Source organism: Myzus persicae, unplaced genomic scaffold (assembly GCF_001856785.1).
Source record: "Myzus persicae strain clone G006 unplaced genomic scaffold, MPER_G0061.0, whole genome shotgun sequence".
NCBI lineage: Eukaryota > Metazoa > Arthropoda > Insecta > Hemiptera > Aphididae > Myzus > Myzus persicae.
In genome coordinates, this window is record NW_019100802.1 from 532894 (window position 1) to 551514 (window position 18621).

At 28.4% G+C, this 18621-nt stretch overlaps 1 protein-coding gene and 1 long non-coding RNA gene across 5 annotated transcripts in view; one reads left to right on the top strand and one right to left on the bottom strand.

The window, feature by feature from the left end:
• Nucleotides 1-1693: 1693 nt before the first annotated feature.
• On the bottom strand, nt 1694-2938 carry LOC111043162. The gene is made up of 3 exons (XR_002605540.1): nt 2865-2938; nt 2555-2781; nt 1694-2385 (listed from the first exon to the last, which is right to left on the bottom strand). It is a non-coding gene; the product is annotated as an uncharacterized LOC111043162 (long non-coding RNA).
• Nucleotides 2939-3451: 513 nt separating this feature from the next.
• LOC111043170 (B-cell CLL/lymphoma 6 member B protein-like) overlaps nt 3452-18621 on the top strand; it is a 36885-nt gene continuing 21715 nt past the window's right edge. For 2 of the 4 annotated variants that reach the window (XM_022328060.1, XM_022328064.1), the window contains exons 1-2: nt 3966-4309; nt 9869-10519. In XM_022328060.1, the coding sequence (XP_022183752.1) occupies nt 9881-10519 (639 nt within the window). In that variant the 5' untranslated portion in view covers nt 3966-4309; nt 9869-9880. The other 2 variants (XM_022328062.1, XM_022328063.1) reach the window with 2 other exon arrangements.

Here is an 18621-nt window from a genome sequence, read left to right on the forward strand (position 1 = left end):
AAATGATAATTTCATTATTGATAATGAATGTTTTAAATTAAAATTGTAATCATTATAGTAGTTTTAACTTTAAAAATATAGATTTTTCTAAATAATTGAAATTTGAAATGAAATAAAAAATGTATGTGTGTTTACTGTTGTGTAAAATCCGTATTGCGTTGCTTCAATAAATGTATAATGGCGCTGTAGGATTCTTATAAATTTATCCTTTTCCAAAAGGTAATGTGAAAAGATCTGGTTGTACCTGTATATTCCTATTGTAATAATTATAGTCATTACTTGATTAATCTATAATGAATTATTTTAAAGTTTAAAAGTATTGATGATTTGTTATGATTTTTATATAATACTACAGGATTGTGGTGGTATTGTGGTGATGAGAAAAGTTATGTAAACAATAGCTCTTAAAAGTAAAAACACAGTCTCGGTCAAGTGTATTACTGCAGTATTAGTATATTTTATTTGGATAGATACTCATGACGTTATTTATAAAATGTTATTTTTTCACTTTTAATCTAAGTATCATGTATATATTATAACTATTTTACTAGTTTACACTTGTTAGTATTATTACACTTATATGAACGATTTTTATGGTACCTGCAGTATTGGCTATGTAGGTTAGTGCTTACAACATCATTTTATAAATGTACTTACCAAATAACCGATCGAGAAAATATGCTATAAGTATTAAAACACGGTATACTACCTTATTTACTCACTGTATAACATGATTATAGAGTATTTTTACGTGATTGGTTGAATATATATGTTATATTGCATTACTTATAGCAATACACATTTGTCACTTGCAATGTCCACCAACGTTCAAAATCAAATCGGAATATGGTTTATATCTCACTACAGTGTATATAAACATACATGTAATACTCATAATTTAGGCTTTATTGATCCTCATATAAATGCATATATGATATACATTATACACCACCAACTCAAATATTAACTGACTAAATATTATTCTTTATGACTGGATAGTCAATAGAATATATATTCTATTGATAATTATTAGGATTTTATTATGCTTAACACTATTCGTACTCACCGCAAAAACTCTCTAGACGTCTAGACAGTTGCACCTTGGTATACATTTTAATATTTTATTGTTCAAATTAATATAAAATCTACTTTGTCCTACAATGTTTAAATATAAATATTAAAGTAGCTCGCACTCTCATATTTGATGGGAATACTAGCTATGTTCAATAAATAGTAAAAATAATAATAACAATAACAAATAGGTAGTGGTTATATTTATGTACTTTTATCTTTTATATTACTTATATTACCTACAGTTTGTATACCTATACTTATAACTTATAAATAATTATTCAAAGTAATATAATTACATTTTTAACTATATGATGTATAATGTGTACATTTAAACCGATATTTTATTTAGATAGGTACTTATTATTGCTGTTATATAATTCATTTAAAAGTATCAATAAAAATGTGTAGGTACTCACTACTCCGTATTTTAGAAAATGCAATGTAAGTATATACCTACTATAATATTGATATGTATTAAATCAAATGAATAAAAAAATTATTGGGAGATTTTATACTGTATATGCAGTATACACTATACATCCATATACAAACGTATATATTTAATATTATTTTCTTTCATACAAATAATACAATTTTTTTAATAATATGACCTCGAAGGTGCAAAATTTCAGTTTAAAAATCTTAAAATTATTTTAGAACGTATTGCACGTATATCTTGAATACATTATATGCAATTTATAAGCAGTCATTACAAACACGATATAGAGTATATATGTGAGCTACCTACTATTTTTGACCAATTAGAATTAAAGACCTCGTTTGTTCAATAATAATAATAGTACTAGTAAAGTAAAATAAAACCGAAATATATTTCTCTGTAGCTAAATTTGGGAAAACAACAGGAAATACAGAAATAAGTTTCAATAAATTGAAAAAAAATTTAGCGCATCGTTAATAATTAATAAAAGTAAATCGTTAATAAAATGCCTGAAATAAAAATCACACTAGTATTATCTAAATATTCGAACGACACCAAATATACCAATTATCTAATAAATAATCTAGATAACTATATAATTACATGAAAACTGTATAATATAATAATATATACCTTCTTATAATAAATATTACCTAAAGAGCTTTTAGAAATACTTCTGTTCTTAAAGTATTAAACTTTTTCCGGTACAGACATGTTTTGCTGAAATTAATTTCATGATTCAAGGCAGTTCAGTGGCCTTAAACGATTTGCATTTTCTGAGTGTTGGTAACCTTATTTTACTATGTTTATAACTTATAAGCATGGCGATTTCAAAAAGTTCACCAAAACGCAATCGAATCGTTTACGTCCACCTAAATAAAAATATAAAATAAAACATCTCAAGATGAAAAAATCTCGGTTACAGATGTGTTTAGTCAGTGCAGTTGCAGTTATATAATATAGTACCTATATAGTTAACTCCATATTATTATAAGTAAATTAAATATATCGAAAAATTAATTTCATCAGAAAACGATGTACCTACGTGGACTTTCATACAAAACGTCATAAACGTGTTTGAGGCCCGTCAGGCGTCGGACCGAAGTCTCAAAAAAAAAAAATTGTAAATAAAAATTATCGTCGTGAAAGGAATTGGCGGTGACGGTCCTAAACACGGATGTACGTGTGCGTATGAATATCATTATAATATAATGTGTATAATCCGCAAACGGCAATTCGATCGGACGGCCAATGGGAACGATCGTAACCTATCCGTTGACGATAAAATACATATAATACATTATGTTAAATAAACACGAGGCATTTATAATAGAAATAATAATATATTCACATTTATTTATATATGTGTGTGCGCGCTCGAAACAAATTCGCGAACGTTTGATGACGCGTTACGCAACGTGAGGCGATCGGCCGAATATCACCTGCACGCGCGTATAAAAAAAATCGCGAAATACGCGAATTTCCAAGGCGACCGGTTTTCGGCGGTGGTGGCGGTGGCGGCGGTGGGACGTCCAACGACGATGAGGTGAGGTGGTGATGGAGCTGTGGCGGCTATATGGTCGCGGTGGGAGGTGAACGTACGGCGGCGGCTTCGCGTCACGGGATGGGTAGGTCGGGAAAGTGGGTGCGGAAGCCGGGGCAGCGTCCTCGCCGCCGCGTCGAAGGTTCGTCTAGTGCCCCCTCTCACCCACTCGAAACCCCGCGTACCCCTCGCACACACGTGCACGCCAATCGGGGTACTCCACCGCCAACGCCGCCGGTCGCAATATTCGCGGGTGCCCACCCCCACCACTCCTCTCCAACTCAGACCCAGGACCCGCGTCGACCGGCCTACGCTGGTGACGTGAGGGGGGGGCCGCGGGAGCCGGCGTCTAAGCGGCGTTGTCAGTTCGGGCGCACCGCCGGCGCGACGTTTTTGCGCGCGCGTCCTATTCCGCCCGGTCGTTTCGTTTTTTGGCGCCGCGCGCTACGGCACCAGTGCGGTGTACGCCAGCGCTCACAGTCACTCGATCAGTCGACCGGCAAAGTCATCGGAGGCCGGTTGAACTCCCATCGAAAGCGCGTGATAACGCACACACACACACACACACACACTCACACACACATACACACAAAAATACACACACACATACCAAACTTACACACATATACATACACTTAAACACAACACACACACACACTCATAACACACATGCACACAAATATATGTACACACACACGCACGACATACGCGCGCGAACAGAAATATTCGCGAACGACGCGATTAGTGCGCTCGTCATACGAAGGCGACGTGTTATACCGGTTTGTGAAAAAAAAAATAATTATAATAATAATAAAAAAATTTTTATCGTTCCGTGTGTCCTCTCTATCGAGTGCCGCCGTGTTACACGCACACTCCAGGCGCCAAAATGAATTCATATAGCTAAGGTATATTAAAGAAAAAACAAAAGAAAAATATAAGAAATTCAAAATACAAAAACATTTTTACTATTTTTTTTTTATTAAAGTTTTGTTTTATATTTTATATAATAATTTGTTGTTGTTGTTGTTATTGTCTTTCGAACGTGCATTTCGCAAAAGGCGTTGCGGATAAGCTTTTTTATTATTATTATTATTTATTTTGGTGTGTGCATGCTCGGTGTGTCGAATTAGCCAAAGTGCAAACGAAATCGTGTTATATTACCTTTACAACCAAACTTCCGTGATATTTTATTAGCCGGTACTAATGGTGTTACGAAAAGGAATTTCGCGAAGGACGATAACTACTAACACACAGTGCGTATAATTAAGTGATTTTTTAAAATCTTATTTAATATTTGTAGTTTATTTCTATTCACTTTGATCCGTGGATGACGCACATTCATATAATATAATAATATATATTATCTATATGTATATATTGGCGTACAATGTCGATACTCGATAGCAGAATCGCTATTCAGCCAATGTACGTATAAATATATGTATATTATATACCGCCAGTTATGCTATATGGTGCTCATTTAAGGCAAATATAGATATTTACATGTTGTAATCTTTTATCAGACGCTTTCAAACTTTCATCTTCTTATCACTAAAATAAAATGTATGTTATCTAAAAAAAAATGTTTCATACATAGGTATATACGTTACCAGAACATATTTAAATCAAATATTTTTTCGTATTTAATTTGTATTTGAGATTGTTCATCTTTCAATCATTAATATAATAATAATAATAATTCAATATTTCAATTATTGAATAAATAAACAATAAAATATATGCATAAAATATATAGGTATATATTTTTATTTGTTATGGACATGCGCGTCTTTAAATTGCATACACATAACGCCAGTTTACGAAAATGTATAGAATTCATTACTCAATAATAATGTTTATATTATAGATGATGAATAAATGGTAAAAATAGTTTTAAAAATATTATAATGCGATACATATATCATCCTCGAAGATACTTTAATCGTCTGAATGTTTTATACCATCACATTTAATTTATTTCGTACTGAACGAAGTTTATTTTGAAAATATAGTCGATATTTCAATAAAAATGAGTGCTTTCTTTCCACGTTTGAGGGTTTTCTCCATTTCTCAAATATAGAATTGGCAAATTTATAAAACTATTTGTGTCGTCTATAAATGTCTAATCTATGTGGAGATTCTAAATGAGAACTAGTTTGTACTAGTTTGTGTTCTTACAAAAAAATGTTTTCCAAGAAAGCCCATACTGCAATAAAGTATAATAGCTCATTCGTGTGCATCAAATCTAAAATTTGTGCCAAACTGCTTTTTTGGGCTCGGATTTTCCAGGTTCACATTTTTAAAACAAAATTTAAGTGCTTTAAACCTATATATTATAATACTGTCAAACCATGGAGAGTCAAGGTTACAAAATAATTAGAAGTCATCTGATTGGTTTTGAATAGAAAGGACTCGCGAATACTTACCTGTAGATCACTCTGAGCCTTAGTGATTCCCAAACTTTATAACATGACCACAATATTTAGTTGATTCAATTTGTACGACCCATACAAATTACCTAATATGCTTTAAAAAAAATATATATTGACAAAAAATAATATTATAATTTAAACTTTAGGTAACATAATATTGTAACTATATTATAAATTGTAGTATATGTTATGAAATTAAAAATGAAATAAAATAATGAGGTTATACTGGAGCCACTTGTGGGTCACGAGTCACGACGCATAAATTCAGAACCGTTGCTCATACCCCAATAGTAAGGATAATGTAAAAATTAATGAAAAAATGTTATATATTTTTTATTTATAAATTAATTTCAAAAATTAAAATATCTTTACTTTGTTGTCCAATTAAAAAAAATTGTAATATGTATAGAGGATGTCGAATTCGGAAAGATAAAATACAAATTAAATTATATTAGCACAGTACATTATATTTTTAAAACAAGAAAAAAAAGTTTTAGCTTATAAATTTCTAATTGTGCTATATTAAATTTTGTTTGTTATAAATAAATAATTTATTACAGCTAAATTTTTAAAAACATTTTTCGTACATAATTTATAAAAATGTACAAAATAATACCGTAAAGTGTAGTCGAAAATACTTTCATTATAAAAACGTAACATTAAAAAAAGTATGTATTGTAGCTCATATTGTTAAAATACATATTTATATTTTGTATTTGAATATAATAAATAAAATATTGGAAAAACAAAGCTTAAGGTAGGTAATTAAGTTATTCTGTAACGATCAAAGTGATTAAATATTAAAAATTATTGTTGAAATATTTTGAATATATGAAATTAATTAAATTAAAATCAAACATTTTAAAGTTTAAAGTTAAAACCAACCATATTAACAATTTATTGGTTATACATTTCAAAATTTGTTCATTCTTCACATGTCTTATACAGTTATACCTTTATTATAGCTGTATAAGATATGTTCGTATACAACGTAGATGATTAGAATATTTATTTGTAAATCTGATTTTTAATTATTAATATTTAAATATATTTTATGAAAAATCTAAAAAAATCGTGTAATGACTGGGTTAACGCTAAAATAGTGAACACCTAACCCCTACATGTATGTAAATATAGGTACACTAGAATCTTGATGTGATTTAATACAGGTGACACTCTGTTTAAAGGACTCAGTGTATCAACTGCAGGATTGTTATACTAGGTACTATATTTTTTTTCATTCAGTGTGCTTTATATAAAACGTATACAGAAATAAAATACTTAATTTCTTTTGATAACATATTTTATGTACCTACAAAATATCACAGACTATTTCTGTTTATACTTAAACTTAATAATCAATAATGGATAAATCTGGTCTTCGTAATAATGCGTAGGTAGGTACATACAAGTATTTCATAGGACGAGCGGGGGAGAGGTTTACATTAAATTTAAGGGGGGAAAGACATTTATAAATAAACTTTTAACAGTAGTTACTGTACCAAATATTCTGTGCCTAAAATAAGACGATGGCCAGGTGATCAATAATAATGAAAATATATTTTAGTTGATATTATTTATTAATTTACTGCAAACATTTTATCGAAAATTGAACATCAATACTTGTTGAAGGGAATAAACTCTCATTAACCAACCGATCCGTATTTTCACTGATTTATGGAGTGTATGCCCTACTGTCTTCTATTTAGTCCAATATAAAAGATATTTTTCTAATACGTATAATTTATAACATTGAAATAAATCACACTAAAATCATACACTTAAAAAATTATAATTTATAATGAATAAAAATGTTATCACTCATCACGTATTATGTAAACAAATTAAAAATCAGTTATAACATAATATTTTATAATATAATTAGAGAATTTTTTCTTGGTTGCACCCCTCATCATTATTCATTTTGATTAATCATAGAGATTTTGATGAAGATCACAAAAATCAATAGAATTGGCTAATTTTTATCTGACTATATAAAGTTCCATCTTACACATAATTGTATAATAATTTATTTGAATAACACAACTATATTTAAATTGTTAGTTTATAATAATTTATGATGTACCTAGATGATATTATTTTTTTTTTTTTATTACGGAATAATAGACTTAAACCTAAAACAATATTTACAGGAAAAACAATATTACCTACATAAACATTAATTAACATTAAAGTGGCTGAAAATTAAATCTTGTCTAATGATAGCGTGAACTTGGGAAAGACTATAATACGTATGATTCAAACTTATGAATATCACATTCTACTAAAGTCGTTATATTAGACACTTATAATTATAGAAATTGTCAATATCTACCTTACAATATATATTGTTCCAATTTTTTATTTACGTACAAAATATTATTATTTATTTTTTTTTTTTATTGATCTTAAGCTTCGGCAACTGAGGCCATTAGCTGTAGTAGGATTTGTATTGTAGGTTTGTTTGTATTGTATATTTTGGGACGGTAGGGGGGAACACGTGTGTGTTTGTTTTTGGCAGAATTTCGAATGGGGCACCCTTAGGTTTCTGCCATGCCCCGGGGGTGGGGGATGGCAGCACTTGTTCTCCGGTCACCAAGACTTGTCCGGAGAAAAATGCCGCCCGGTAGCCGAGGATCGAACAGCGACCGGCTGCGTCGCAGCGGACGCGTCAGACCACTCGGTCACCTCATCCCCCAATATTATTATTATTTATATATAAAAACGAATTATCACTTATTTATTATTGTATTGAATGGTTAATTTTAAATAACACAAATATTTCCATTATTTTCATAATTACTTTTTATTGGTTTTTTGTATTACACTTTTTTATTTCTTGAATGTAATGAATACATGAAGTATACATTAATAAATGTTAAAATTTCATATTTTTTTTTTTTTGTGAACCATATTATGCACCTGTATTACGTGTATTGTACAAATGGCTTCATTTCGTATAACCTAAAATAAAATACCTATTAATATTTAGTTTAGTTCTAAATGAATTCAATTTTATCTGAAGCATTCTGTATATAGTCTGTATCTATATTTTTAACTTCATAAATTATCTATAAATAGTATTTTATTAATGAGATTAAAGTAAATAAATATTTCACTATGTCGTAATAGTAACTGTTTAATAATGACTATAGGTCGAGTTCAGTGATAAAGTACTTATTAGTGTGTGGTTTTTACGATGATCGATTCGTAATTATCTTCATATAGTAGTAACGATCAAATTACCAATTGATTGTTGAATACTGTATTAAACATTTTTTAATCCGTTAACTTATTTATTTTTCTACAATATAGATTCTATGTATCTCTACATAATATTACAGTATGATAAACATAAACTACAAATCTGGTTTTTAATGTAGGTAGTGGGTGTATGCTGTAAACCTACATATAATAGTATTAGTCGGTAACAAAGAATTATTTTAGTTAATTTTTATTCTTTTTCGAATAGATGATTATAACAAATTGAGTAAATAATAATCAATAGCAGTGATAACATATAATCAACTTTATACTTTTAATGTTGACGATGAGTTTTAGAAAGCATCATCAATTATTTTTTCATAATATGAGTATTAAGGTTTTTAAATTCATAAGGTGTATGACTATATCAGTGAGAAATTATTTAATCCAAAAAAACGTTGTTTATACAAATTGCATGTACCCGCATATTATATTGGAGAGTTGAACAGCTGCAGTGCCAGTGATATTGTAATGTTAAAACACTTATAAGTTATAACTTATATACACAACAAGGTGGCTGTATGTTGTTTGAGTTTACAGTGTACACCAGATTTATAAAGTAAATGAAGATAAGACTTTTTAACTGCGATACAGGCAGTGAAGAGAAATATGAAATAAATAAATGAATAACAGTAACATTTAAATAATAATGCTCGCAGCCTGGGGCACTTAAGTAATTCAAAATGATTACCTCGTATGAATTTAGTTCTTATATTATAATATATTGTCTTTGAAAATTCGTAACCACATATAAAATCCTCAAACAAGTCAGTTGACTCTTCGTATTTAAAGTCAAATAATATATTTTGCCAAAATATATTATATATTTATTTTTATTATGCGACCCCACAAATATTATGTATGTGCCTTGTTGAAAATCCGCTTACATGATATGTTAAGTGTATATATGGTTCGATTCGATGTTATTTTCGAACCAAAATCCTCGTGGGTCGTCCAAGGTGACGTGGTTTCCCGAGGGAAATCCAGAAAAGTATATACGAGCGTGTGCGTGTGGGGCGTATCGTATATATTATTAATATAATATAGCACCCATATATAATATATATACTACCTATATATATATCGTATACTAAACGGGTGTTTTGTTCGTTATAGGCTGTCTCAGACATGGGAAGCGAGCACTACTGTCTCCGGTGGAACAATCATCAGAACAACCTGCTGGGCGTATTCAGTCAACTGCTCCAAGAAGAGTCCCTCGTGGACGTGACGCTCGCCTGTTCGGAAGAAGGCCGCCTGATCCGCGCCCACAAGGTCGTGTTATCCGCGTGTAGCGCGTACTTCAAGGCACTGTTCCTTGACCATCCGACCCGCCACCCGATCGTGGTGCTCAAAGACGTTCAGTTCTCCGAACTCCGTGACCTGGTCGAGTTTATGTACCGGGGCGAGGTGAACGTAGACCACAGACAGCTGACCACCCTGCTGAAGACGGCCGAGAGCCTTAAGGTCAAGGGGCTGGCCGACATGGCTCGCCCCAGTGATGGCGACGACGACACCGTCGGAGACCGCGTCGAGCTGGTGCCAGCCGACCGGGACGACGAACCCATGGAACCTGAAGACCTGCGGCCGTTGAGCCGGTGCCGGACGCCGGTACCTGCTGAGAGCCGTACCCCTTCGCCACCACCCACCGAAAGCGATGACAACCTTTCCATGCAAAGCGAACCTAGTGACATGACCACTGTCTGCAGGCACGACGACCAACCGTCCCCGTCCGGTTCCGGTCTGCCACCAGTTCAGCAAGTACCTTTGGTAAGTAATTTTTACACATATTCAAACTTCTATATTTGCTGAAATTGTGTCTTCCACTTTTAATTTAAGCCACTAGGACCACCTCTGATACCACTGTATCGACGAGATCCTATATTGATTTTGACCCTATTTACAATAAACGATATTTCTTTTTTTATAATATAGACACGACGCCCACTCGCCGTTGTAACAAACATATAATCATAATATAAGGTCTAATATCATATAACTCATAAGTCATAACACAATTTTCGACACTGATGAATTAGTGATGGTATTATTTTCGTAAAAACTGAGTGGAAGGGATTAATTTATTTTTCATTCGGTCATCTTCTTTTAATATCGTACATTTCTCTGGTGGTGTATGCGTTAAATATACATGGGTATAAGATCCCCGTCGCCGATCAAAATAACTCATATCTATAGGCCCTTGTAATTGGATTACGTTGACAAATATATCAGATGATTTCATTCGCTCAAGATAGGTGACCCGTAAACTTCTCGAATTACGTTTAAGAACAATGTAAAGATGAGAAATTCGAAAACAATACCATTTAATCTCGGCCCTCAGGTAAACATGCAATGAGTAGAGAAATCACTATCGATTGTATTTAACTCGTTCGCGCTCTCCAGACGTCTATTTTACACATCTTTCATTATTATATACATGTGTCGACGGTGTCAACTGTCAATGTTAAATCTGTAGCACGTCATGACTTCGGTGTTATATTTAATTAATACAAATTACAATGCAGCACTCCAATAATATTATGATGTTTACCTTGTGTGTTTATCATGTGATTTAGTTTATCTTAGTAAAATCATAATAAATATAGCTATTACAACAGCTACTTTAATTAGAAAATAGTGAACATTTATATTTTTCTCCGAAATAAGATATTTTGTACATACTCGAAAAAATATAAAATATTAATATCGGATCAATAACACTCAACAAATCAAATCAAATGGTTTTATAAAATATATAATAAATAGTATTTGATTGTTACATGTACATTTTTCCGAGTTGACAGAACATTAAATAAAAAATAATTCATTTTTTAAATCATTCGATTGTGAAAAAAATAAAACAAAAAAAGAATAATAAACAATAATAGACAGACCCGATACAAATTAATATTGAGATTATCGATTAAATTATTCCATTTCTTAACTAACACTTTTATAATTTATCAAACGTTTATGTTTTCTATTTCCAAAAGATTTATATTTTATTAATTCATTCTGTTTCTCTTTTTTTCTGTTATTAATTCATTTCTTTAATTATATTTTCTAAATTTGTACTTATATGTATTCTTTTTTTTACTCACTATAAAGAATTTCAAATTAAATTCTTATAATGACTATAAAGAAAGTATTTTTAAGTTATAACGTAATGGCAAAAGTACAAAACGACCCATTACTTATTAAATTGAATCTGTTACCTTTAATATTTAAATGAAAAGGACAAGACATATTATAAATTATGAATACCTATATTACCTATCATAAAAATCATTAAATTGTCAAAAAAATAAATAAAAACTAAAATTCAACATTTTAAAATGTAATAGAATAACATTGATATTCATTTATATTTTAAAAATTAACTGTTGTAAGTTTTCAATTTTAGAATTTGAGTGCAGCGATGAATTAGTTGATTTTATAGACATCTTTTAGAGCAGTAAATAAGCTTTAATTATCAACTTTGACTGTGGATTTTGAGTTAATAATTGGATTTTATTGGAACTTAGAGGGATGAAAAGTTAAAATGTTTAGTAGTTTTCAAAATAACCGGAAAATACTAACATAAAATTAAGAAAAATGGGAATTTTTAAGCAAAACCAGTTTTTGGTTATGACCTTAAAACAAATAACTGTTCATACTTGAAATTTTAGATACTTTACATTTATATGAATCGTTTAGTTTCATTCGAAATAGTGTGTGACTCTTTTTGAGGTAGGTATATTATAGTGTAGACTTTTGTCATTTAAATTTCTTTTAGTTTTTTTCATCAAATATCAATAAAAAATTATCATTGGGTCAAAAAGCTTAATAATTTAATAAAAGGTACCTCAGATATTGTTGTAATTACTATTTAAATATATTAAAGATGTATAAGTAGGATTGACTTTTATAAGCATTTGAAGTTCAAATGTTGACAAAATTCGTCATAATCACAAAAATTTGCAAATCATTTTGTAGTTTAAAATTTAAAAATAAGTGGTCAAGTGGTCAGTGTAATAGTTATGTGAAATTTGAATTAAATTTATTACATAGCTAATATCATTGTACGAGAAAACTATTCTGAGCGAAAAAAGTTTGTTGGGCTAATTATTACTAAGTATATTTTATGATATTATTGCTAATAAAATACTTTATTCTACTATTAATAATGAAATGTATCTTTTAGATTTTTTGGTTACAGTATGAACTACGTAAGAAAAACTTTGTTTTAAGTTTTCAAATCTAACAATGTATATATAATTATAAAATAATTTGGAAATTTTTTTGATTTTGATGAATTTTGTCAACATTTGGACTTTAAATGCCTTTTTAAAATCATGCCTACGAATCTTTAAAATTTCTAAATCACTAGTATATTACTTATGATAAGATTTTCAAGCTGTTGGACACAGCGAAATATTTTTTGACGATTGTAACTAATAAAAAAAAACTAAAAAATTTTTTTTAATTATACCATGTATAGAAAAAACTAATATATTTATCTGTGAACATTGCAAGTGTTTACTGTTGTTTGTTTATAATTACAAAAAAACAAGAAAATAGTTTTATGATAATTAGTTAGTTTAATGGAAAACATCCAGTGTCAAAAACATTTGAAATTCAAACGCTCATAAAAAATTAGTTTTATTAATTTTGAGTCAAGCAAAAAATTTTAATCGATTTTGTCAAAGACTGGTCAAATTCCGGTTTTTCATAAATATTTTATGTTTTTTTGATGTTCTTACAATTTTTCCTAACCTCTCCAAATATATTCATTTTCCCACCAAAAAAGATACTGAGGTTGAAAATCGAAGCATTATTTCACACACAAAAATTAATAAAAAAAAAACTCATCATTGTACGCTATCAATACATTTATCAATCAGCTCAGAATCTAAAATGTTAATTTTTATAGTTAAGGCTTGAAAATGTAATTCAAGGTTCATCATAAATAGTTCGTACCAAAAAATATAAAAACACAGTTTTTTTATAGACATTTTAAGTTAAGTTTAAAATTGGTTGAAATTAAATATTTAAATGAAGAATAACGAGTTTAGTTATTTTGTTGCAATTTAAAATTATTATTCGTGAGTTCTTGAAACTTTTAACATATATTATTAATTATATTTTTTACACACAAATACACAATGACTACTTAAAATGCAATATTTTAGGATATTTAATCCAATCTACTTGATTATTATTAGTAAAATAAATTACCTATTTAATAGCAATACATTTATATTATAAAATATCCTTATAGTAACATTATGGGTTGGCAGTCTGTCTTCGCTCATAATAGTTCTACACTTTGACGTACATGCACTGATTTATCGTCAAATTTAAATTTAACACATACATTATAGTGAGTTTCTCAATGACGGAGTTCTCTCGACACTTACTTTCCCTTTTTTTACTTTTTGTTTTCCCCAAATAATTTTAAGCTAGTTAAATAAATTAAAATCACTATTATAAGTAAATATGGTAAATATCATATTTCCCTAACTACATCATTTTAAAAACATCAACTTGTGTAACTATTTGTATACATAATTTTTTTCTTCCAAGAATATAATAACATAGACCATATTTTATAATATCATTATACATGTAAATTGTTATTGGTGCAATGTTGTCATAATAATTGTTGAAGATAGCATAATATAATATGCATATATAGTATGCGGATGTACAATAACCTAAAGCCGAGTACATACAGAATCTATTTTTTGTTTAGTTTCTGTTTTTTAAAAACAATTAGATTGTCCCGTCTGTCTCTTGAAAGAGTTAAGTTTTTGTTTTGTTTTCTTGTCCTGCAGGGACCCGGCTTACTTTTACACGCTTGGATTGGAAACTTCATAATGTTAGTGTTTTTGATGGGTAATTTTCAATATTCCATAGCGTGTATGGATAAACTATTAAAATTACCTACAATCTACATGCTATTTTGTAGTAATTCAGAAAATAATAATGATATTTTAGCCATTTAGGTACAATATGTTTTTTGGAGATTAGTTCTGTGCACTGAAAGTTTCATAAACACCACTATATATTCTGTATATTCTATATATCATCTGTATATTGTATGTTTCATTTTTCCCTAATCATAAGATTTGAAACATTTGCAATAGCCATGAACAAATTTTGTTTATATCTCAGAAATAGTTTGAAGCTCATAATCATTTTCCGAATATGATGATAAATCATTACTTTTAAACTATACCTTAATCACAATATCACCAGTATATCATCAGTCTATGTTGAAGTGAACAAAAAAAGAAGAGTATTAACCCATTTTTCGAATCTGGGGACTTACCATTCAATTTATTTTGAATACAATATGTAGGTATAATAACCATTCAATACTATCAGGCATTAAGTCCAGTGAACTTATGCTAGTACCAAAATCATTTATCCACATTTTATAAATTTAAATAAGTATTAGTTAGTATGTTTTTGGAATGATAACATTTAACAAAACCAATAATTGCAATTGAACTGTTAATAAAAAACTACGAGTATGACAATTATATGACATTGTTTTTTATTTATCATATTTTAACCATAAAGAAATATTCTTATTAAATTCATTTTTAGGTACCTGTACTTTTTTTATAACACATAAATAATTTATACATCATAAATTTATAATTTTTGTAAACAATTTGGTTTATATTAAACCAATCGTACTATGAACAAAAAAGTTAAATTAAACAATATGATATTACTATATAATATATGTAGTGTTAAGCTTACTACGTTTAATATTACTTTAAAATGTTCAAAACAAATTCTAATGTGTCTATGATTCTAAATATAAAATCTTAGAAGACCCGGTAAATAGCGATTATCATTTTAAACTAGAATAAAAAGTGCTAAAATTTATTGGACAATGTGGGGAAGGCTGGGCAAAAATATTTACAGGCTCACATTAAAAATTATTAGTTAAAGTCTAAGATATGTATTACTGTCTCTAAATTTAATAACTCTTAATCTTACTTGCTCACAAAATATTAAATATTCCAATTTAATTTTACGTACAAAATAAATTAATTCAAATCAATTTTACAGATTAACTACTAAGAATGGAAAGAAAGTAGGTACATATACATTTTTAAATTTTAAAAATGTTATTGATAATACAATAATGTGTTAATACAAAATATAAACAAATATAACTTAATCAACCATAAAATGTCGTAAAGAAATAAAATTATTAAATAAAAGCAAAATTACTGTAAAATTATATCTCTGAATACCCATAAGATTATATTTTATAAGTATGCATGTTTCATGTATGTATTTAATATTTTAATGGAGCTATATACTATTTATTATCCCATCCATCCCTGAAAAAAATTCCTAAATACGCCACTTTCTATACTTAATATCACCGGTAAATCGTATATGGCATAATTACTGCTGCTAAATAATTATAATTGTTTTAAAATAAACCAAAACAATAAATTTAAAATAATATGGATAAAATTCAATTTTGTTAACAAGTAATAATTAGAAAATTAAAGGTAATAAGTAGAAATATAAAATGAAGAATTACATTCGCGAAACTATCAATAAATTTAAAATATTAACATTAATAAAGTGAGATAATACTTAAATATATTAATTTACTATTGAACAATTTCGTTTGATTTTTATTTGATTATTCTTATATTCATTACAATTTTTATTTACCAAATAATAACGCAATTTCCTAAAAACTCTCCGTCGAATTTTTCCAAGGAAAATTTAAAATGGAAATAGGTATAATAAGTAATAACTATAGGCCTTTGCAACTGAATCAACCAGATCTTGAAACAACCTTAAAAGTTAAAAGCCCTAAAACATTTGACCATCATTTTTTTTTATTACACTCGAAACTTGGATAAATAATTCACAGGCAAAGTCGTAATAAAATAATTGTTTGAGAATATAAGATATCCGTTACCTATACGAAAGTTCTTTTTTACACGCAAATAACGTAATAGCAAAATCATAAGTTCCGACTTTGAAATGACTAATGACTTTTTTTTGCATACTTTATAACCAGGAAATCCTTCACGCATAATTGATCATGAATATGCATTGATGTTCAAAAATGTAATTTTGTAATTTAAAGTGCGTATTTAATTAAGACATGAAATTCAGAGATCAGAGAGATAAATAACTTGACCCAAAAGTGTATTTGAACCCAAGTATAATATATTTCCCAATTTATTATTTTTATGACTATTAGTTAGTTAGAACTTAGAAATATAGATAAATAAGTTACTTTGGATTAGTATTTCTTTATGCTGCTAGAATATTTTTTAGAAAATAACAAATAACTACTTAATACATTTCATTTCAGAATATTTTTTTGAATTTCTATAAAGTACCTTAAAATATATAGTATTCTATACTAATAACGAAATGTTAAATAATATATATGTATTATATATATACTACAAATAAACTTTTCATTTTAATAAAAAAAAAATACATTAAATCCGTACCCACTAAATAGTTTTCTAACATAATTTAAATGTTAATTAGGTTTTCTTACATTTATAAGTCTTTTTTATCAATTGCTTATATGAGTTACTATTTTTTTTAAACGTAGTCCTACGTTTATCTAATTAATAATTAGAATTATCAGTAAAATACTTAAAGTAAATAATTTTCCTTGATTAAATTTTTAATATTTAAGAACTTTTTTTAAAATTGTTTAAATCAAAATTAGAATAAATTAAATTCGTTAAAGGCTATTCAGATTCTAATTTTGTTTCTCAGAAATGTGAAAACCTAACATAATAATAAGAACAATTAAAGAATGTTAACTCTTCTTCTTTTTCTTCTTCTTGGATTTATATAGGGCCGTAACTCTATTTTTAAATGTTACTACAATCGTTTTTGACATAAGTATATTTTTTATAGGTTGTTAATAGTTATTACATTGGAATCAATTATTACATTTACATTCAAAGTGTAGTGCAATACTAACCTAACTTTGAATTAATACAATTTCTAACTGTATATTGCCCCCTGAAAACTTACTTCTAATGCAACAATGCCAATACGAGTTCAATATAACTTCGAAATGCAATGTTAAAAAAATATGTTACAGCTAGGACTCATAAGTCATAACAATATAACATGATATTTTTTCGACCTTTAGTGTAGAATATTTATATAACATTTAATCTGTACGTACTACTTCCAGTGGAAATATAATATATACCAACGGCTTTAATGCATTACACTTACAATACGTGTTAACATCTTTAACTTTATAAGTTTTTAAGTTAGTTTATATACTATCTTTTAAGATATATACATCTGTACTTCGGTAACTCACATTGTTTTAAGATTTAAACTTTCTAATTAGGTATTAACTTTAATAAACGTTCCGCCAAACCATAAAAATTAATTTATTACTTATAATATTGCCAATAATTCGTTGCATAATATATTACTATTTTATTATCATTTATACAACACATGCGTTTCATTTTGTCCACATAAATTAATTAATAATAACACTTATAGATATAATTTAGCTTTTTTCAAATTTGTACAATCACAATATATCTGATATATTTTATTATTGTTTGTTTGAAAATAATTATATCATTATATTAACACAATTTAACCTGTAAAGTATTAAATAAAATAACAAAAATTACCTACACCTTTAAGCAGAGCTTGTAGTGGTGCACACGTCATCAGATACAAATTAAACTAATTCATACATAATAATAAAATATAAAACAGAGAAATAAAATATGAAATGTATATATCATACATGGAGTCGTCACGCAATTTTTATAATAATAATTGTCCTCTAATTCCACGTTTTTGACTATTTCAGCCTTGTCTTTTCTCGTCTTAACATG